This window comes from Haliotis rufescens, unplaced genomic scaffold, assembly GCF_023055435.1.
Source record: "Haliotis rufescens isolate VD_foot unplaced genomic scaffold, xgHalRufe1.0.p SCAF_24, whole genome shotgun sequence".
Classification (NCBI taxonomy): Eukaryota; Metazoa; Mollusca; class Gastropoda; order Lepetellida; family Haliotidae; genus Haliotis; species Haliotis rufescens.
The window spans coordinates 10,022,545-10,047,262 of record NW_025963935.1 but is presented as its reverse complement, the minus strand read 5'-3'; the positions used below and the strand labels follow the sequence as shown (position 1 = coordinate 10,047,262).

Below are 24,718 nucleotides of genomic sequence, written 5' to 3'. Positions count from 1 at the left end.
TCGGCATTATTTCAGCGTCCGTAATGAATCTTAATGTTCTTGGTACAATTATCCCAAATATTGGCATCATATGCTTGTTCATAACTTCTAACGATTTATGTGAAAGGAGTTATTTAACTGAGTGAGTGAGTATGGTTCACGGCAATATCAGAATCTGACTGAAATATTATTCCTTTAGTCATAAATATTAATTCCTTTCATTTTAAGATAAGGTTTTGCACTTGGGAAGACTTTAATTTTACGTGAAATAGAAGAGTTTCTGTTTTCTCTGAATTCAATTTTACTTGCTTTTATCCATGTAATTTTCTCCAAATCAGCATTAATATTTTACGCAGTAGTATTTGGAATTGTCCATTTGGGGAATTGTCATGACCCCACCGCAAACACAGTAAACAGAAATTCCAATGTGAAGAATATGTACAATAGTTTGTTGGCTCGACATGCAAGTCTCCATAATTTTAGTTATAATGTAAAAGTCATAGTAATATTAAATTATATTGAAAACAAATAATTAATGTATTTGACATGGAAGCCGAAGCGACACACATTGTATTTTATAATAATGCACAATTTTGAATGCTTTAAACCAGTTGCATTAAACAAATACTGGATTTGATGTTGTCATATAGTGAATCAATATGTGTCTAGTCTTCCAAATGTAACTGCGAACACATATAGTGTTAGCGGTCATGATCACCATATCTATGAATGAATGAAAATATCATCATTAATAAACTCACTTGAGCTCACTGTGTGTTCTGAAGACAAATCGCTGTTAGGACGTGTTCACGTTCACCCTCATATGTACGATAGAAATCTGCGATTGTGCGTGTTCAATGTTCGAATGCAGTTTTGCGACAGGAGTTCGTATATTTATTATAATTCCACTTATTCATTAATCACATTGAGTTGCTCGCCTCTTCTCCAGTTGCTTACACTATCAACTGATGTAGCTGCCTTGATCAACTGGATTCCGGGTGTAACTAATTACAAACTCTGTTCTAATTATGCTAATCGTGGAAGTGCATTATACTGGATGGCAAACTTAGTAATCCTTTCACAGTAATGATCCTTGTTTACAATGAATGCATGTCAATTGACTAAACAAACATCCTTAAGTAGAAGTATCACAATGGATGGTGTGTAAAACTGTTTGTCAAACAATATCAACCAATATTTTCTATTTAGAATCACCATTATATGAAATCACAGAAACATATATATAAAATTTTACTTCAATCTCCAGAACTAATGTCGTGAACGTAATATAATAGGAATTCATTCCAACAAAGTGTTTCCTATAGATATGTTTCCTTGTACAATTTTAAATTCATGGATTTTTTATCTATTATTTTGCAATGATCTTGACAATCGCTAAAAGGCTACTCTCTTGCTGTTCCGTTTATTGGTTATTCTAGTTTAGACAGTGACAGCCTCTTATTATACAAACAGTGCTTTTCTAACCCCGATTTATTTAAGACAGCGTCAGCCATTCACTATACAAACAGTGTTTTTTCTAACCCCGATTTAGTAAAGACAGCGGCAGCCTTTCCCCATACAAACAGTGCTTCTCTAACCCCGACCTAGTTAAGACAGCGGCAGCCTTTCGTTATACAAACAGTGCTTTTCTAACCCCGACTTAGTTAAAACAGCGGCAGCCTTTCGTTATACAAACAGTGCTTTTTCTAACCGCGATCTAATTAAGACAGCAATATTATTTACATTATCTGTTACTAAAATCTGCACAAATGTTATATTTCTTATGTAAAATGCTGTCAACATTAAGAAATACAAATTATTTCAAAACACTCCAAATATAGTTGCCATAATGAAAATAGTATTAACGTATTATTGTCACGTGCAATAATACTGTTCGGAAATTAGTAATATTTTCAAACCCCAAGAATACCTCTTACGAGCTAAAAAAATTCAATGAAGCAGTGGTAAAATCTATCCATATATACAATTTTTTTTATAGTTTTGGATATACCAACTGTACAAAATTGTATATTTTGGAAATACCAAATATACAAAATTGTATATTTTGTATATATTGGAATTTTCCCTTGTGAATGTGTGCAAGAATAACATAGACATACATAAGAAATGCCTATATAAACACAATTTACTTGCATATACACATTAATCCAAAACACATGCAAGGCTACATATATATAATTACACAATCATACATACACTTATATACATGTACATATATGCACATACACTACATACATACACATATACCCTTGTATAAGCATGCATACATATATATATATATATATATATATACACATATACATATTTACACACATACACAAAGATATACATACCCGTAAACACTATGCTTACAGAAGGAGGCAGGGATACCAATGTATTCATGTACATGCATGCAGTTTATACACTAATGGCGTAATTAATAATAATTCTACCATGAATTTGGAATTTACTCGATTCTGATTGGTCAATCAGAGGCTATTAATTCACAATAAACCCCCTCTGATTGAAACAGCTGGTCTGACGGCCGCATCACCGCGGAAGCTAATATTCATAGAATTGTACTCTTTTCAGTCATTGTCGGTTGACATATTTAAATAAATATATCTACAATTTCAGGTTACAAAATGCCCAGATGCGGTTACTATAATATTTAAAAGATGTGTGGCAATACATTTCGTGCAGAAAAACTTGACAGAAATCAACAAAGGGAATGTATTTACGTTTTAGGAGACAACAGAGAGCTTGGAATTTTGGCGCTTTTCTATATACGACTGTGACGTCATATCTTTTGCGTCACAATGAGCGATATGACGTCATAATGGTGACTAGCGATGTTGAGAGAAAGCCTTGCAAAGCTTTTTTTTTTTCTTTAGGGATGCCCACCTAATGTTAGCTTTCGAAGTTGCCGTGCTTATATGCTTTCAATGCCTATCATATGTTCGAGTGAAGTATTAGGGTGTAAACAAACTGCTTGAGTATACACGGCATCATAATTTGTTCGGTGATTCCGTAATTCAGATCGATAACCCACTCAAAACACTGAACTGAACATGATATTTCAGGGAATAGCGTAATTGGGACAAAAAAGAAAAAAGTGTGTGTTGTTTTCACATGAGTTTCCACAAGAGCAGGACAAAGTATCAGGCGTGTATGTAAAATATTAGCTCTTCGGTTGCCGGTTGAGAAGTATGGCAGTGGAGTCGCAATGGTTGTTTTAATATTATGTTTAAAATTTGATAATGATGTTGCACTTCTGTATTCCGGGGGTAACAGTTAGATTGAAGAAGATAAAAATGAGTGTTGGTACATAACTGTTCGTGTATGCGGCAAATTCATGTTGTTCTGAATTCGTAACTCATATCTACTAATAGTTGATACTTTGGGTGGTAACGTGTCATGTAAATGGGATGGACATAGGTTATTAACAATACTGTAGATTGTAGAAAGTTTTTTTTGGTTTTTTTTCCATCTATAAGATAGTGATTCCCATCCTGTCTCAAAATATAAACTCGATCTTGAGGATAATTTAGGAAGACCTGTTACTATGCGAGCGGCTTCGAGTTGAATCATTTCAAGTTTTTCGGAATTTTCTTGACTGCAGTTATCCCATACCTCTGAAGCATATTCTAACATAGGGCTTATGAAACAAGATAGACTTTGGACAAGTTTGGTCTGTCAAGTAAATATTTAACGGTTCTTAATGAACTAATCATTTTGGAAGCTGAGCGGCAAATGTTATCAATGTGAGTTGACCACTTCATGTCATGAGAGAGAGTAACCCCCAGATGTTTGTGCGAGATAGATGCGCTAAGTGCGGTATTGTTATACATAATATCTGCAGTGAGGTTTTGACAATGAGTGAACATAATAAATGTTGTTGTTGTCCGGGTTAAACTTAACTAGCCATATGTTGGTCCAGGTATTGTGAAGCTCTAGATCACTGTGTTCTGTGATTTGTAAGTGAAGAGATAATGTACCAATGGAAGTATCGTGCGTCAAAAGGCGAGTAGAATTCACTAGATTATCAGTGAGATCGTTGATGTAGACTAAAAACAAAAATGGACCTAAAACTGATCCCTGGGGCACACCGCTCTGGTGAATTTCAAAGATGTAAAGCTGCCATTTACAAAAGCATTTTGTCTCGTCTGACTAACATAGTCTACTAACCATAGTAATAGCCTGCCCGTTACACCGTATTTTTGAAATTTATGAAGTGCTCCTTTATGCCAAACTCTGTCAAATGCTTTCGATATATCACAGAATACCACACAATAGTATTCGTGCTTGTCAACAGATGAGACAATATCATTATATATTTCTATTAATTGTGAGGTAGTAGAATGTCCTGGTACAAAGCCGGATTGATATTTGTACACGAGACTATTCATATTGAAATAGTTACATAAGCGTTTAAAAACCAATCTCTCCTGTAGTTTTCCAAGAATAGATAACAAGCTAAATGGTCTGTAGTTTTAGGGTAGTGCTTTGTCACATTTCTTGTATAATGGCATGACGTGAGCAAGTGTCCAGTTTTCTGGAAAGATTGCTTCTTTTAAAGATCGATTGTAAATTATACATAATGGGATGGCGATACTGTCAGCCAAGGGTTTTTGAAAGTCTAGGGTTTATCTTATCTGGTCCGCTTGGCTTATATCATGGTAGTGACATTATGAGATCGCTTATTTCTGATTAAGTAACTGTGATATCGTAGAGAGAGGTTTCACAACGTTGACTGAAATCCAGAAGTGGCTGATTGCCGTCATCAACATCACAAATAGAAACCAAATAATTATTGAGTATATCTGCCTTTTCAACATTGGTAAATGCAGTGGGTTTATTATGGTCGGTACATAGAAGAGGAATACATGCTGGTGAATTAGCATTTTTAATGATAAATCTCCATAATTTCCAGTAGTTGGTACTGTTTGAGTTCAGATGTGTTTCCAACAAGCCGTTAAGGTTGTTATAGTATTTTTCTTTGGCTATCTTTTTCATATTTTTAAATGTGTTTCCTTGCTTTTTGTAATTGACAATATCGCTAAATTTACCGGTTCGTAAAGCCTTTTTTTCATACCAGTCTCTGGAGCGACGCTCCCTTCTGAGGTCATTATCGAACCATGGTTTGTCCGTTGGGAGAATAGTTACACACTTAGAGGGTATATAGTCGTGCATGTATTTTTTTAGTTGGGAGTGGAATTTGTCGCATATTTCATTAACGTCCGTACATCCTTTAAAAAACTCGTTCCAATTTTTATTCTTAATTTGTATATTCATTTTAGCAAAGTTAGCTTGTTTGTAGAGCCATACGTTTCTTTAACATCACTTTTTTATATCAAGTTATACATTAATAGACATTAATATTCTTTCGGGCCAGGATTTGGATGAATATCACCAGCGATGTACAACAGAAGGAGGGAGATTAATTTCATGTTTACGCACAGGCCATACGTCATGACAAGACAAAAGGGCAGTATGTACATCGTGAAATGCATTTTGAAAAGGATATATACTTCAATGGTAAAAGCGTGAGGCCTGAGATAAGTTGGCATACATTTATTATAAAATAATCCAATCGTCGCCCTGTACGTCATGTTGTCAATCATTGCCTAATTTGGAGAGAATAATGAACCAGGTGAGGGCGATGATGAACGTGTTCTCAAAGTGTTTGATAATTGGTTTGGTGAATATAACTAATCGAATGTTAAGCGCACTGTGGAGGCATAATGAATATATAAGTTCTTCTTGATTGTGTAGTACAAAATGTTCAAAAGTGTTGAACTATAGTCTGTTTGTTGACAAATGACAAACACATGAAGTATGCACAAGTAACATAGAAAAGATCCAGAAAAAAGCTGGGTTTTGTTCAAAATGAATAGAGGAAATATGATACAAAAGCCTACAGTGTGAAACATAATGATGGCGACAAGTAGGGTCTGTTGCCACAAATTGATTTTGTTGGCTTGGGTGGGACTGTGTAAGTACAGCAATAGCTGTGACCAAGATGCATCTGATTAATGACATCTTAATGTGTATAGTAGGAAGAGGTAGGTAGCTCTGTAATAGTATGATGGTATATTGATGACATTGGCATAACACCTAAACAGGTACTGGTCAAGAGGTCACAACACATTTATGAGTTGATCAAATCATCAATATCTGCAAGACAGTTGATCCAAAATCGCTTTCCGCTTTGTTTGCATGCAGATATCCTACCATCAAAGGTCCAGAATGAGTACATTGAGGTGGCTTTCTTGAGTTCTAGGAGCCTTTTAATTAGTGAATGGCGATGTTTGGTCAGGTCTTCAGTGATGAGTGAGTGAGTGAGTTAATGCTTTATGTCACATCGGCAATATTTCAGCCATATCGTGACGAGAAGTTATACATGAAATATACATATATTTAAACTTTATAAAAAAACTGTCATCGAAGAACAGTATGACAACTAGAATATCACAGATAAGATTTAGAACTAGTTGCAGAACATTTAAAAGCATTAAGTTTTAAGGAACAACAAAATATAAAAATGGGTTAGAGATCGTCAGTAACTAAAGGGAGATCACCACACCGGGGACCATGGGGACTTACAGTACCTTTGCTTCCTGCATGGGCACTTGCAGGATTTATATCAACCCTTTATAGTCACTGGCGATGGTATACCAGTTAAGCCTTATAATAAAATGACAAAAATCCTACGTTTTAAAATTCTGGGACAATAATTTTACACTACTTTAACCCCCTCGAGGGTACAGCCACCAACAGCACTACCAATATGTAAAATAATACATTGAACACATCAAAATGTATGAAGAAGTTCGATTTCTTTTAAAAAAAACATAGTATTAAACGAGAATTAACATCATTAAAAAGGTCCTTAATTGTTTAACACTGAAATATTTATCCCTTCTGATGGAAAAATCAATGCAGTCAAGCAGGACATGCTTGACCGTGATTCTTCCATCACAAGGGACACAAAACTGAGGATCCTCACCTTTCAATAAGTATTCATTTGTATATCTGCTGTGGCCAATACGACATCGTCGCATAATGACCTCTTCAAAATTGGACTGACAGCCCAAGTAGGTGTAACCGATATTTGGTTTAATTTGATTTAATTTATTGATACCTACTTGGGTGTCCCACTTCTTTTGCATCACATCACGAATGTAAGATCTAATTGTAGGTTTATAATCAGTGTAGGGTATGAGAAGTGGTGTCACAGATTTGTTGAGTGCTGCTTTAGCAGCAGCATCGGCCATTGTGTTACCAGTGATACCAACATGGCTTGGTAACCAACAAAAGACGATGTCATATTGGCCAGTAGCAAGATCATTAAATAATTCAAGAATTCGATTAAAAGTGGATGTTTGGATGACATATTTTTAATAGCCTGAAGGCATGAAAGAGAATCTGAAAACAGTGTGAACTGTTTATGTTTAGATTGATTACTGATATATGTAAGTGCTGTCAAAATGGCGTTTGCTTCTGCAGTGAATATTGAACTGTTATCAGGTAAACGTGAAGATATTGTTCTGGATCCAATGACAGTGGCACTAGCAACTGCGCCACCATCCTTGGATCCATCTGTATATAGATTTATATGTGTCATAAATGTTTCTAAATTGATTGTATTCTTGTTGTTAAAGTAATTGGTTAGTATCTGATTTCTTTAATGTTCTTAATGTAAGGTCTACCTCTGGCCGTACCATTTGCCAAGGAGGTGATGAAAACAGTTGAGTGGGAGCTATATCTTGCAGTTTAATATTGGAAGCAAACATGGCAGACTGGATTCTGATTCCGAGGGGTGGAACAAGAGATGATTTTTTATTGTAAATATAATTTAGTGACATATTGTAAAGATAATTTTAGACGGCGTTGTTTAAGAGAAGGTTCATCCGCTTCTACATACAGACTGTGAATTGGAGACGTCCTGAAGGCTCCAAGGCAAAGCCTCAGGCCCTGATGATGAATAGTATCCAGTTTTTTTAAATTACTTTTGCAGGCTCCACCATAGACGATGGAGCCATAATGGAGTTTTGAACGGATCAGTGATCTGTACAAACTACTTTCAACAAATCGAGTGCTTTCAGGCATTTGGCTTTAAGGTAATTAATATGTGGAAGGAAAGTTAAATGACTATCAAAAATAAGGCCAAAGAACTTGGCCTCTTTGACAACTTTGATAGGGGTGCCATCTAAAAATAGTTCAGGGTCCTTGTGCGGCTTATTTTTTCTGCAGAAATGTACACAGTTAGTTTTTGATTCGGAAAATTTAAACCCTTTATCTAGAGACCATTTATGAATTTGATTGAGACAGATTTGCAACTGCCTCTCTATTGTATGCAAATTATTTCCACGACAAGAAACATTAAAATCATCCACGAAAATAGATCCATCTACTGCATCACTTAAAACCTTTGAAAGACTATTTATTTTTATACTAAATAAAGTGACAGACAAAATACTGCCTTGTGGGACACCCTGATCCTGATGATAATGACCAGACAGGGTAGAACGCACGCGGACCTGAAATTGTCTGCCAGTTAAAAACTTGGATATAAATTCAGGCAAACGACCTCTCAATCCAAAATCATGTAAATCCTTTAAAATCCCGTGTTTCCACGTTGTGTCATATGCTTTCTAAATCGAAAAAGATAGACACTGCATGCTGATTATTAATGATTGCATTCTTCACAAATGATCCTAACCGTACTATATGGTCAACGGTACTTCGATTCTTTCGAAAGCCACACTGAATATTTGTAATTAAATTATTTGATTCCAAGTACCATTTTAATCAATTGTTGACCATGCATTTCATGGTTTTGCAAACGCAACTGGTCAATGAAATTGGTCTATAATTTGAGGGATCACTGTGATCCCGTTCAGGTTTCGGTATGGGTATCACTATGGCATCACGACAGGAAGAAGGAAACTTACCTGATGTCCATATATCATCAAAAATCAACAAAAGGGTTTCTAAACACGGTTCTGGCAAGTGCTTCAGGAGTTGATAGTGTACATTATCAGCTCCTGTAGCAGTGTCATGAGCTTGTCCAAGAGCTGTATGAAGTTCATGGATCAAAAATACTTCATTATAATCTTCCCCATTATCTGATTTAAAATTTATAGTTTTCTTTTCCTGCTGTGTTGGTTGTTTTTTTGGAATTGAGGGACATAATTTGAGGAAGAAGAATGTTTTGCTAACGTTTCACGGAGTTTATTTGCAATATCCGATTTATTAGTTATAAGGTCATCCCCATTCTTAAGATGGTGGACGCTACATTTAGAACCCTTACCTTTAATTTTCTGTATCATGTTCCATACCTTGGACATGGGCGTTCGTGAGTTTATTTTGGAAACATACTGTTGCCAAGATTGGCGTTTATTGTGTTTGAACGTACGCCTGGCTTTAGCATTTAAGATTTTATATTTATTCAAATTATGGACCATGGGATGGCGACGGAAATAGTGTTCAGCTTTCTTCCGTGCCTCCCTGCCTTGTTTGCAGTCATTATTGAACCATGGTTTAGGGGTGTGTGGATATGTAGAGGACTTAGGAATACATTCATCTGCTATTTTGTTTAGTTCATCCGAAAATAATTGTACAGGATCAGTCGCGTCAATAAATAGATCAGGTTTCAAATAAAGGCCAGTTGGCCTTAATGAAGTTCCATCTTGTTGAAGGAGGAACATCTGAAGGTAAGACAGGTTTTAAAAAGGTTGGGAAATGATCACTGCCACAGAGGTCTTCGCGGACGGACCATTCAAATTCGTTTAATAAATCAGGGTGAGTGAGGTATAAATCAAGAGCGGAGTAGGTACCTGTACCGGGATGTAGATATGTGTTGGAATCATCATTATGGATACACAAGTCGTTGTTCGAAATGAAATCTTCCATAAGTTTACCCTTGTGATTTGTCTGAACACTACCCCAGAGTGGATTGTGTCCAAGTTCAGACTGTCGAAGGGAAGAAGATGTTGGAATATAGAGCGAACACATAGTAAAAACTATGTGTAAGGTTACACGGACAGCTACAGCTTAAAGGTGAGTAGCAAGATGAACGGGGCTGTGGATGACGCCTTGTTTCATGAATACTGAAGAACCTCCAGTGGCTTTTGCACCTGGAGGTGAACAGACTTTGTAGGAGGTATAACCTCTTATATCAAATTTATCAGCGTCTTTGTAATATGTTTCTTGTAGACATATCGCCGATGGTTTGAAATCCTGGGTTAAAATTTGTAAATCATTATAATTATTCTTAAGTCCTCTACAGTTCCACTGTATTAAATGTGATGATTGAGTCAAGGTGGCTCAACAGGTGATCTCTCACGTGAACGTGAGGAAGAAGAACTCCTACAACTACTATCTGACGATAGAGTCGCATCCATGTCTAAAGCACTGAAGGAGTTGTGGAGCGATACTTCTGAAGCTTTCGAAATGGCAAAGGGATTCAGTTTGATGGGTAAATAATCTGCTGCTTCGATCACAAGGAATCGAGCCCAGGAATCAAAGTTTGTAACAGTCTCACCAAATGAGCTTAATTCTAAGTGTCTACGCTTTGAACCAGATTCAGTAAGCGCCATGGTGAAAGAAAATTATTCAGCAACTCTGTTCCCCACCCACCATGGAGTGTCAACAAGGACAGTGTTACATTGCATCGGGTCTCCAGGATGCAAACACCAGGGATACAGGGTTGTTATACTCCAGCAAAGACAACACTAATAGCTATATTTATCTACCAATTTAAAGCCGGACTGGTTGGTCCCTTGACCAGAAATTGGAGACATACATTATTCGGAGTTCAACATCACCAGATTGGCCCATGAGCCACCGCCTACTGGCGTAAGACTCTAGGCAATTTATTCAATTCAAAATTGAGTATTCACACAAGTTATGTACGGCCAAGACCAAAATATACAGTAAAATGCAACATAGGTGTGCAGATACAATATTACGAACAGGGTCTGGCATGACCAACCAAATGATAAGACCGGGCCCATCTCACCACCCGTCTAGGCGAAGTAAGGGTCGAAATAGTGTGTTGGGCAAAGGAACACAGTTCCAGGAACCAGTGCCCTCAACTCCCGTCCTCCGCCGACACAGGGACGCAACCCACGGCAAACGGGCTTCCCACTTTGGTCGCCTCTTACGACCAGCAATGGGGTGCTGTGGAAATATTCTACCCCGGTTCCACACGGGGGAAGAACTATAAGCGCTACCCAGCACTCACCACGAGGAGGTTGCTCTTCACCAGTGCCTCTTCAGTGATGACGATTTTGTCAGGGTTAGACCTAAGTTTGCGTTTTGCCATGTACATGTCATTTTTCGTGTTGTGGGATACAAATTTGACAAGTACTTGGGCTATGCCGTTGATGATATAGTGTTGTCAGTTCAATCCTGTATATGTATTAACATATCTCTACCCTATTTAAATTACATTGTACAGAAGAGCTTAATAAATATTCTTAGCAAAACTAAAGTTGTATTCAAAGAAGTGTCATAGATAAATACATACACGTACAAAGACATTCCAAAGTTTTACAGATGAATTATAAAACAGTATAGTAAAATACATACAAGTACAAAGCCATTCCAAAGTTTTACAGATACATTATCAAACAGTATAGTACCATTTAATAACTAATATATCACTAACTAACACTACCTATTTCATAAAATAAAAAAATTCTGGTTTCTGGTCATAGAATATTCTCTTCAGTTATTTTCTATATATACAGTTTTAAGGTCTTCAGAAACCCATGCTTGCCGTCAAAGGTGACAATGCTTGTCGTAAAACCCGACTAACAGGATCAGGTGGTCAGACTCGCTGAATTGGTTGACGCATGTCATCTATCCCAATTGCGTGGATCGATGATCATGATATTAATCACTGGATTGTCTGATCCAGATTCGATTATTTACAGACCGCCGTCATATAGCTGAAATATTGCTGAGTGTTGCGTTAAACATCAAACCAAACCAAAACCAAAGATTACAAGTCGCATATAGATAAAAAAAAATGTCAGTCTTAAACATGATCCAGCAGAAAATCCTAGACTGTCCAGGTTTGCTGCCACGAATACAGCCCTTCTGACAATCTGGGTAATGCAGGAGACTCCAGTGTTAGGGAACCTTCACATTCTCCGAAAAGTTCACTCCGGGTTCCACTAGACCGCATGTAAGAGCCTGACTGTGCCAAACCCTATTTGCTGCATTTTGTATTTTAATCTGGACATCATTATCATAATCATTATCATAATGTGGCTAGTTATACTGCGCTGGCCTCCATACATTCGGTGCATGCTCAAAGCGCCAACAATAATTTGACCTGTGGGCACTCACTTTACATTCTCATCTCCTTGGGGATTATACAATGCAAGCTGCCCTGTGAGGCGATTGGATGTTAACAGTCACATTTCATCTATATCAAAACAGCTGGAGGAAATACTGGTTTTGAAATTTCCCATTTCGGCTGGCTGAACGTCCAGCTGAGTCGTTTTGGGATTTGGAAGCACACGTAACGCCATATGCATGTATTGTTTTACACAGTCACTCGCTGGCGCCTGCTCGGGGAAACCTTGTCCAATGTCCAGATGTTATCTAGATCGACTGGGTCGGGCATCATGTGAGACAGGTAAGCTATTGACTGTAACAGAACATTGACACTATTTTACGTTATCACTCATTGGAATCATTTGGCTAAGACTAGCATGAGGAAGCACAATGAGAAAGTGTGTCTGGCCGGACAGGTTGGTGTTCGATCCCGGGCCACGTCATACGAAAGGACATAAAAGAGGGTAAAGCAAGGACTGGTCTCAGTGGAGTATCCTTGTTAAACTGTGGCACGGCATAACTCCTGGCTAGAACAAGCAGCAACTCACGCACGCAAGGGCGAGACGTTGAACCCTATTTCGGTTCACATCATCAGAACAAAAAACCTTGATCATGTTGAAAGCAATGTAACCTCCTGCAAGAACCATACCCGTGTAAAGAAACCGAGTTTCATCCAAGTATTAATGATTCTTTACTGACAGTGACCTCTAAAATATACTGAACCGCAAAAGAAACGTCACCATGGATAGATACATGATAAACCTGATTTGTCCAAACACACTAAACATACTTTGAGACTTGACCAAACTCATCACCAAGGTTGAAATTAAAGTGTCAAATGTTATTAAAGTGAAACCAAAACTGGTCTCGGAGAAAATAGCATCACAAGTCAGTGTTTCTGAGAAACGTCTGACGCAGTTCAGCTGCTGTTGTCGGCCTTGGTCGGACGTCTTTCAGCCGTCTTTGAATCTCGCCCCACAGGTGCTCAATGGGATTTGCAGAGTTGCATCCCTTTGGCACGCCAGAAACCTATGATTGTGGGTTCGAACCCCGGTTCGCCCAGATTATGTTTCTAGGTTTGCCAGCACCATACCCGTGCTTGTGGGTTTCACTGAAGTGGTAAACGTCTGACACCTGCATCACTTCGGGCTTTCCTCCAAGCCGCGATATTACTGGAATACTGTTAAAAGCGGCGTTAAACCCAACCCACTCACTCACTCAATAGGATTTAAATCGGGACTGAGGGCAGGCCACTGCATGTTTCTCATTGATCAATGAGCCGAACTGCTGTGACACCATTGCCTCTCCTGGACAGATGTTCTGGACGACAACAGGGCCGACCCTCTGTGCAAGATCAATTCCACCCTATTTCATGATGCTTGGACCACGCCACGAGTCTATCTCAACAACACAAGCATCCAAATAACGTTCCCCACTCTCTCTCTCTCTGCCATCAACTGCTGATGGCGCCAATGCTAGTGCTGTGTTGCCCACTGAAGACGGTCCATACGATGACGTGTAGTCAGAACTGGTCCTCTGTGTGGCCTATGACAGTGGAGGTGTCTGCTCGTCAATCGTCGACGCATGTTGTCCACACCAATGCGTCTCTGGTGTGTCCCTATGGTCTGTCGAGAAGTTTCCGCAGCAGTAACTGAAAGCGATCTTGAAGATGCTGTCACACAATCTGACGATCCTGACATCAGGTGGTGACCCTTGGTCTTCCACTACGTGGTTGGTCATCTGTTGTGTTGGTGGTCTGGTACCGTTGCTGGAGCCTGTATGTGGTCCTTACGTGGGCTTGAAATTCAGTTTGCAATCGTCCAAGGGCTTTATGTCACTGATTTCTTGTCAATCTTGGTATGTGGTAGCAATTCAATAACGAATGAATATTATCCAATCTGGGTTGATTTCTATAGGGCAAGAAATGGTGGAACGCATGTGCATTTTAATTTGCACGGCACTAACATGCATCAGGTTACCATGGCCGTTGCCGTGATGCGTTTGGGCGATCGGTTTTATTGTCATCTGCTTTGTTTTTTTATCATCAAATTTAATTTTTCCGACAAGGTAATGTTAAATTTTAGAAACTTTGGCCAAAATTACCCAAATGTGTAAATGACAACTTTTCATGCAATGTTATTTGGCGTGACGTTTCTTTTGCCGTTCAGTATATGTCAGTAGCCACCACATTTATCTGATGTTATTGGTGGGTTAAAATCTAAGACCCTGATAATGACCGATTTGTTAAGTAAAATCTATATCGCTTTTGCTGTTATTTAATGTTACAGAGTTTCAAGGCTGTGAGGCACCACCTGCTGTTGCCAATGCTGAGGTGCATTATGACGGAGTGTACGAAGGAGCAGTTGCAGTGTACACTTGCAAGAACAACTTCATGATGTGCACTGCTAGACACAGCAGAGTTTGCCAGTTGACAGGAAATTGGAACGGTTCTGTCGGCCTGTGCGCACAGTACAGTTGGGACAACCCGGTAGGACTGTTATGTGGTAAAATGAACGTTGAGTATGAATGTATCTTCAAGGTAAGGTGATACGAAATGGGGTGTTACGGCGTTCAAGATTATTAAACTTTTACAACGACGTTCGTGTGTGTGTGTGTGTGTGCTGATATGCTGATTCCATATGCTCACATGCCACAGTTTAACATCAATATCCCACTCAGACAGAGACTCTAAGCCGACCAGTCCTTGTTTTAGGTCCATAATGCACCACGCTAGGCAGGGCAACAACAAGTACCAACTTTTAACGTATTTTGGTATGACGCGGTCGGGGATCGAACACCGACCTTCCCTTCTCTCCAGGTGTAATAAGGATTGTGACAAGATGGAAGAATATCGACTAAATAAGACTGCTTTAAGAAATGTATAAAGAAACAACAATGACAGGCAAGCAATGGAAGAAGTAGCAGATCTTGGGCTTGATTGGTCCTTGGAACTTGTTCCGGTTCCGTCTGCCCTTGTGTGAAATATTACTCATAAGACGATTCTTGTAGCTGTGTAAGAGAGGGAAGGAACAGTATGTGGTAATAAATGTGTAATGGGAATTCGATTCGATGTTCATTGCCCAAAGGCAGGTATCAGCAACAAAGTAAGTGAGTTAAAATTTAAGGTCATTATTTCAGCCATATAGTGACGCAACAACAAAGACATTCGTACAATGAAGCACATCTGATAAGCGGCATTCATTTGCTTTGGCATTACAGATTTTTGCACAACTGTAAACAGCATATAACTGCATGCAATTATTCGGATCTTGCCTAGACAGAGATAGTTATTGTACAATTAATACGTCCTTGCCATACAAGTTTTTTTAATAGTCCGCAAATTAAGGTGGATTGTTTGATGTCAAAAATATCCCGAAAGAGGTTATAAAATCAAAGGGGGAAATTAAACATAAAATACCTGAGTTCCTGTATGTTGCCTTCAAACATGTTTAATTGTCTGAATTATGTTTGTTTAATTTCCGACTTATCATGAAACTTTATTTATAACGTGGATGTTTGCGAGTCCTACGCAAACTGTTGACAAAATGATACAGAAATTGTCGAGTTTGTGAAAAGTATTTCATACTTTTTTTGTTTACACAGGTGATGAACTTCCCCTTGGTCGTGCCTTGTGGGAATTCAAGGCGTTTCAAAGCGGCAATGAACATCACTCCAACGGCCGCTAATCGGTAAAGAATAGATATTCGCATTCATAATTATGGTGAACGAAAAGAACAGGCGTGAGCGCTCAGAGAATGTTGTTACATGTATTGAATGTGTATTTGGCCCCGTGGGAATTCCAGATTAGAGTTGGTCCCCAGCCACAAATGCTTGTGGCGCAACGGTTCGAGTGGTCAGGCACGGTGACTTGATTAACAGCGTGTCACTTTAGCCCCCGACGTTTGGTCTTGTAAAAGGACCGGGACCCATGCCAGAAACAGCCCATGAATGCATAGATGTTAACTGTCGCTGGTTCGAAGCCATAGACACTGTAACGATGTTTACCCTCTCCGCACGTGAACGTCTTTTCCCCCCATTCTTTCACCAGATGTGGAAGCATGCCCTTCAGGATCAAGTGTAGATCTTACTCCCGCACGTTATGAGCATAAATGACGTCATCATTCTCAGGCGGCTTCATCTCCTTTGTCTCCTCCTCCTCCTCAATCGGGATGGGCGTGTCCACCTCCATGGCATCGCAACACACTAAGCATGGAGCTCGCTCACCTGAGCACTTGTGATGGGCCATGGGTGTCTCCAAGACGCGGACAAGCTGAAAACAGATCAGGCACCTGTGAATCGATTGACAGGCGATGGGTTCTCCCTCTGACTGTGACTCGAAATGTCGGAACCATCATTAACATGCCAAGAAAGACATCCCTAGGTTTTTCTTGGGTGGAAGGGAAGGAGTGGTGGCAGCGGTATTGCTTGCAGCAGGGATGTTTTTTGGGATGATCATACGTACCTGTGGTCGCAGAGTTCGCATTAATGCTTAGACTAATAAAAGGCTGCCATGGAAGTGATCACATCGTAGTGGTCATGATGATGGTGTAAATGCAGCAGGGTGGCGTCGGGTGGTGCCTCTTCACACTTGTAAAACAGACTATTAAACACTATTTACTGTAGACTTTTCAGTTGATAGTTGATTTGGGCCAAGGCACGTCCCATGCGTTCTAGGGTTGTCCAGGCCCTGAAAGGGGCCTTCAGGAATGCCAAGGAGGTGAAACAATCCCTGTGCCCATTTGCCTTGAACGTCGGCTCGATCCGTTCTCGTCAGTCTCTTTCTCAGCCTTGACCATTCATTGGTCGGAGGGTTGGGCTTCTGGGCATAATGCTGTGCCACCACAATGGCCTTTCCCAAACGGGATTGATCTTCATTCATGATCCGTACAAGGCACTATTTGCATGTTAGTCAGACGTCGGCCACTGCCTCATCTTAGGCCATCGGGATCTGCTACGTGTACTAAGGTCACACCCATGGTGGCATCGATGGCAAGGTCTTGGTTAGACTGTTGGACTTTTTCCACGGCAGGCAAGATATCTTGGCCGTAGAGATCTTCAAAGCAGCAAATTGGAATCCGTATGGTTGTGTCGAAAGCAGGGTGTCGGATACCCAGACCAATGCGATCCCCCTTCTGGCCTGACATCTGTTGATAGAAGTCCTCGATCACCATCTCAAAAAGGTGGTAACTCTGGGGGCAGGCAGTCTGGTGGTACAGTTTCCAAGTAGTATAGGTTCAATGTCAAACGGTAAATATGGTTAGCGCTTCTTAACCATAGGGATCAAGACGTCTCTGCCTTGTCCAAACGGTACGGTGTCTCTGTTTGCCAGTCATGATGGCTATGGGTGCCTGATGAACGTCTGCCCACCTTTTTATAGACAAACCTGACATATATAAAACCAAAACCATGCGATGTACAAGTTATCACATGTTATCTGAATATAAAAGCATATTATAAGCTACTTTAGGGAGTGGTCGTTCATGCATATGAAGAAGTTTAGACCGGTATCGAATCATCTAATATTGGGCCACTAGCATTCTAACGGGGCATTTTTTCACAGTGGCCACTGATGGAATATACAGATCGATTTGTCGGAAAGTCTGTCAGTGTTCACAATTTGATTGGTTATAAATACAAACGATAAGTCTTTCTTCCAATCTGTTCAGGAACTGAATCACCTTGTTCCAAATGCATATATTTTTTTTCATTGAAAGCAAGCTTCGAATGAGCATTCCAGATAAAAAAAGACACTACAGGACCATCATCGTCTTTTCCAAAATTCGCGCCTGTTTTTTATTCAATCTGGAAACATCTTTCAAAGTTTACATCAACAATTCGTTGCCGATTTTTTAGAGTACATATTGATGTTCGCGGAGGAGGAAATATTCTGTATCATATTGGCTTCCGACTGGATCAAAAGAAGCTGGTATTCAACTCACGTTTCTCCGGAGTGTGGGGAACACAGATTGATCTATCGCCGGTCCCATTGGCAGTGGGTTTCGAGTCTCTGGTGGAGATACGACTGGACCAAGGCATTTACATGGTACGTTGTTGTTTCTTCGCATGTCCTCTTCTTGAGCTTTCTCACGATCACAAACCTAGTAGTAATTACTGCATCTGGGTTGGCATCTGATCAACAGTTAAATAAGACATAAATGTTTCTGAAGCAGTGAAGGCAATTACTCACTCTATAACATCCAAAGTGTCCAGCAGATTTGTAGGTGCTACCGGCCGTGATAGGCGGAAATAAAAAAAGTACATCGCACCCTTAATTGTAACGGTCCTATCAGTGTAGTAAATCATTGTCCTGTTGAGTGGCAGTTTTCTTTTATTTGGTATCGTTTCCCATAGGAGTGAGCAAAGTAGGTTTAGGGCCTCTTGGATGTGTCATGTCAGGGCATGTCACCCTCACTGTACCGGGGTTTATGCAACTTTCAAGGGTTGACAAAGAAAGAATACAAATCAGTCAGGACATTTTAGGATTCCGCTTGTCATTGGATGTAACAATTTTCAATGATATATTTTGTGATGTTTCTGCCATATTTAGGAATTGAAAATAAAAGACTTACTATTTTCAAAAATGAATTACTTAAATAATAAATAAATTTTAATATATATGTCATTCTTTGGGAATAAAATATTTGTCAATCAATACATTTGTCCTTAACTTTAAATGGATATTAATTTAGCCACCTCAATCAAAAGAATGTAACTTTTCATTGTAAAATCAAGATGCAACTTTTTTCTTTCTGTTTACGTTAAATCCTCCATTACAACTATGATGAATTCCCTTGCACCATTTCGCCATGTTAGCCTTGTGTCGTACTTGTCGTCACCATATCCATGTCTCCTATCAGAAACATTGCATAGCATTTCTATTGATAAAGAGGGAAATGTGGTTAGACAGCTGTTAGCATCTCCAATAGAAGCTGTGGTTCCAATAGAACAAAATGGAAACACAATACACTGGATAATCTAAGACGCTCCATTTGATTCCTTGCAGCTAGCTGTAGACGGATCAAGCATAAACAACTTCACAGACAGATACCCGAATGAGATCCGAGAAGACGTCTTCATCAGTGTTGACGCCATCCTCACGGCGGCGCACATCACCATATGATGTTGTTGTCAATATCAACTGACTCTCGGTAACACACCTTGCAAAACCGAAACATGCCACAGCAGAGCTAAATACTGTTTCTGGACATACAGAGCTGTGGGAACATTGTATCATTGTGTGCAGTTAGCGGAGTATCAGACAGATATATAACGTCGTGAAACAATGGGTGACATATTTTTCAATTGCAATTAAACATGGCAGTGTCTCGGCTTGAGTTGTACTCTTTCTTGGTAAGTGGCGGTTTCAAAGACGTATAGCTGGAATATTGCCAGAATATTGCATAAATGTGTTGACTAACGGGATCGGGTGGTCAGGCTCGTTGACTTGGTTGATGCACGGTCATCGATCCCAATTGCGTGGATCGATGCTCATGATATCAATCACTGTATTGTCTGGTCCAGACTCTATTTTGAAGAGACCTAAGGTATACAATTGTTGGTACTGTTAATCCTACTATAAATATATATATATATATATATATATATATATATATATATATATATATATATATTCTGAATCCATGTTCATTAAGTGTTTATCCTTGCTTAACAACAGTACACGGATCGATTCTGAAACCTCACTTTTATGTAAAATAAAGAAGTTGTTATCCATACACTTTGTCTACTTTGTCACCCGCCAACTTCTATGTAATGCCTATCAAACAATACCCTTAAACACTGAGGTATACGTGCAATCAGCGTCTGATCAAGTGTTTGTGTACACTGACCATTATTCGCCCACGTCCAAGACGCCACTTACCAGTGTGTGATGGAGTTTGTTGCAAGGATTCCCCCTTCATATTGAAGGTGTGGACGATGTAACAGCGAACACTCTCTCCCGAGCACCCCTCATAAACTCTTTTGGTAATGGGAAGTACCACCGACAAACTCGAAATGAACGATTATAACCCGGGTCGTCTAATTTTAAAGGCTTCACTATGCCTTAGTTGATAACCATGCATGAGTGGTTTCTCCATGTCTCAGTGTAATCTGTGTAGTCACTGACCCATATGATCCTATTTGGATAGACTTTCAATGGGCATAGCCGGTTTGGGTAGGGACAACTTAAGAGGGAGATAAATTAGCAGTGTATTAATTCAAATTGTTAGTAATGGAATACGATTAATTAAAGGTTTGTTTTCCATCAAGCCATGTACATGTAAGTGAAATGACATAGTTTGACAACTCAGAGATCAAAAGCAGATAATAATCACAGGTAGGTTGATATTTTATTAGCAACTGTCTGTAAAAACATCTGATCATGATTAAACACTGGACTGTCGGAAATTAATTGCTTGTTGTGAACAGTGACGTATCTGTGTCGGACATTATGCTTGTGGCTCTTTCTAAGTTCTTGGATAGATGAGTAAACGATGAAAGAAAATGTCTCTTTTTTTTAACTTAATTTCGTGCATCCCTGTTCACAGTAAAATAGATCGATCCACATGCCTACTTTGTCGAACTAGTAAAGCCACTCATCCCTGACTTTACCTCGGCAGACTAATAGTTACTGTGTGCCTATTTAAAAAAAAAGACTAAAAGGGTTGAAACCAAATGTATTACACCTATTGTATTGCATTACGTATAATGTGTGTTGTGTATAAAACAACCCTATTGATCTGTTATGTATTGTAAATTGGGGCTAAACATTAGCGAATTTCTTGTAGAATTAGAATTGATATATTTTTAGCGATAGGTAATAAACATTTCACAAATTAAGATATGATGATACTCATTAGAAAAGAGTGCATCTACAAAACGGACATGTCCTCTAATTAATTTTTTTTTTTACCAGCGACCTTTTCCACTTTTTTGTAGTATTTTGGGGGTAAATTTCTATCTAGGTAGAATTCTGTTTCAATTTCACATTTGATAACTTCATAGAATCTAGATTTTGAAGAGTGCCATTGCTGTTTGACCTAATATTCAGGACGTCTTCATGGAGATTTATTGACCCAACAACCATTGTATCCTGTTTTTAAAGAAATACCTTTAATTGTTGTGATGCACCTGGTAGTATAATTATACATAAAATAGGATATTTCCCAATGAGTAATTTCTGTTCTGAAAGCAGCCATTGCCCTCATTACAGTGACTTAAAGTGGTGTCATCCGATTTCTGCATACGGTAATAGAGTTGATTATTCCTATTGATAGGTAACAATTTTTAACAATTTCTAATAAGATCAAGGTGGGTCTTTTCCATTAAAAAGCAGTTTTCAAAAACCCAGATCTTCGAACCATAAAAATAGGATACTTTCCAAAGGGATAACGTTTGTTCAGACAGCAATCATTGCTCTCATCCCAGTGATTCGACTGCCTCCATGGTCTTGTGGTGGACCATACACACGGAGACCAAAAGGTCCGGTGTTTGATAAATCGGCATCAGCCCGGACAAGTACAAGCAGCACGCACATCATTATATAAGTGAAATAATCTTGGACGCAACGTTAAACCCAATTTCACCTAACTTCATTACAGTGATTTTAAGTAGTTTCATCTGATTTCTGCATATATGATCGGAGTACTAAAATCAAGTCATTTTCTTTAAAAAGCAGTTTTCAAAGGCATGTATCGATGCTCATGATATCAATCACTTGATTGTCTGATCAATACTTGGTTATTTACAGACTTCTGGCACATAGCTGGAATATTGAGTGCGGCGTTAAACAACAATTAAACAAACAGACAATAACTTGCAATATGGCCTGGGTTATTCCTTCCCATCTAGGCGAATTGACAGTGCTTCGTAGGCATGCAGTAACAAGTACATGTACTTCAGTACTGTAGATGTTGTTCTTCTTCTGTTCGAATAAAGGTTTAGTGACACACACCTCCCATCTCTAAGCCATACGTAAATATGCACATTCAAGGCAAAATTGGAAGATACATTCGAAACGAGTGATATATTTTGTGAAGGGGCCATAAAATCTTCTCTTTTCCATTAAACTATATGATGAGTGGACGTTTTACTTCAGGACAGTGCATGACAGCAACGCTTCTGGCATCTGTTTCACCTCTTGCTCCAAGGACATCTTTAAGATTTCCACAACTTTGTAAAAACATTTTCTGAGTGAGTGAGTTGGGTTTAGCGCCGCTTTTAACAGTATTCCAGTTATATCAGGGCGTGTCAGCTTAATGTGGGAAGAAAGCCCGAAGTGATGCAATCGTAGGTTTCTGGCGTGCCCAAGCGACGCAACTCTGTACAGCGAATCACTGCACCTTTAATGACTGGGCCACCGTGCCCCCAATACATGCACTGGATATGAGTGCGAATATGTAGTCACCCCTTATCGCAGGGGGTCTGAGCGCGTTTGTGTCGTCTTCCTGAATTTGAAGAGAGAAATAAAGTATAACATGCTCAAGGTTTCTTCCAGAAAAACGACAGATTTATTATCTCAGGGGTCTGGGTATTATCACTATTATGGTATGATCTTTTATAACAAACTGCAATTGGTCCTGGCATTTACTGTATATATGCCGTAAATATGCTTTACTTAGTGGTCACTTCCAATTCGTTATAACCATAGTTTACTGTACATTTCAAAACGTTAGACATACATACTATTTTAAGATGTACATAACAAATACATAAATAAAGTTTCTTACAATTCTTCTAAAATACAAAATGAGATAACGATTTAAGCTGTTTCTCAAACACATGTGATACGAAACAGTTACTATATATGACACACTTGTGTGGGAAATAAATCATTGAGCGTCATTTCCTATAAATGATGCTGTTTAAGGGTTTGTTATTTTCAAAATGTGCCAAGCTTACCTTTCATGGAGAGACATGGCAGTCAGAGCAAACATACACCCAACAACATATGCAGTCGTCAAGGAGTTGCGTCCTTTGTCATACGACTTGGCAGCAATAACTGACAATGTCATAGCTGAAATTAAGGACTTCATGTACAAGAATATGAACATATACACATATACTCGATGATAGCGACAGGAACAGACTAAAACATGTTCTCATATTGACGTTTGTCATAAAGCTATCAATCAATTATAATCTTGATTATATTATCAATAACAATGACTCGCAGTGGTCATCTTTCCGAGGCAAGTCCAGTTTCCACCCTTGCCAAACCAGGCTGGAATTCCTGGGCTCGATCGTAGCGCCAACAGTGGTTATAATGAGTTATGTCCCTTCAAAGCCTCTCCTATGGACCAATCAGATTCCACCTCTCGTATCACTTATCGTCGAGTCAGGACGATCTGATCGATAATCAAGATCTATATTGTGATAAAATGGGTCTTACATCGCGAAGTGCATCAAATCACGTGAGCACCTTCTTTAAAAACGTGAACAGATTTGAAAAATATATATTTTCCCTGCATGCAGTCCACACACATTTAAGCTTAGGAAGTTCATGTCATCTGTAGTACTACTAGTACTTACTGTTTGGAAGGTCAGTGTTGGAAATCTAAAACGGACATAGAAATATGAGTACTTGACTCTGTGATAATAATGTTATCTTCATAAAAAATCTAATCCACTCAAACATAACACTGCCCCATGCAGACTGTACTAGGAAATGTATACACGATTGTTACACTTGCATCGCCACAGCCATGGTACACGACATGCAGACTGTACCAGGAAATGTATACACGATTGTTACACTTGCATCGCCACAACCATGGTACACGGCATGCAGACTGTACCAGGAAATGTATACACGATTGTTACACTTGCATCGCCACAGTCATGGTACACGACATGCAGACAGTACCAGGAAATGTATACACGATTGTTACACTTGCATCGCCACAGCCATGGTACACGACATGGAGACTGTACTAGGAAATGTAGACACGATTGTTACACTTGCATCGCCACAGCCATGGTACACGACATGCAGACTGTACTAGGAAATGTAGACACATTTGTTACACTTGCATCGCCACAGCCATGGTACACGACATGCAGACTGTACCTGGAAATGTAGACACATTTGTTACACTTGCATCGCCACAGCCATGGTACACGACATGTAGACTGTACTAGGAAATGTATACACATTTGTTACACTTGCATCGCCATAGCCATGGTAAACGACATGCAGACTGTACCAGGAACTGTAAAAACGATTGTTACACTTGCATCGCCGTAGCCATGGTACACGACATGCAGACTGTACTAGGAAATGTAGACACATTTGTTACACTTGCATCGCCACAGCCATGGTACACGACATGTAGACTGTACTAGGAAATGTATACACATTTGTTACACTTGCATCGCCATAGCCATG

The 24,718-nt window shown here is 39.2% G+C and overlaps 1 protein-coding gene across 1 annotated transcript in view; it reads left to right on the top strand.

Moving 5' to 3' along the window:
* The window catches only part of LOC124120436 (sushi, nidogen and EGF-like domain-containing protein 1), a 42,688-nt gene that overhangs the window by 5,612 nt on the left and 12,358 nt on the right, over positions 1-24,718 (top strand). The window contains exons 2-3 of the mRNA XM_048401889.1: positions 12,550-12,634; positions 14,622-14,821. Of these exons, the coding sequence (XP_048257846.1) occupies positions 12,550-12,634; positions 14,622-14,821 (285 nt within the window). The remainder of the gene's footprint in view (positions 1-12,549; positions 12,635-14,621; positions 14,822-24,718) is intronic.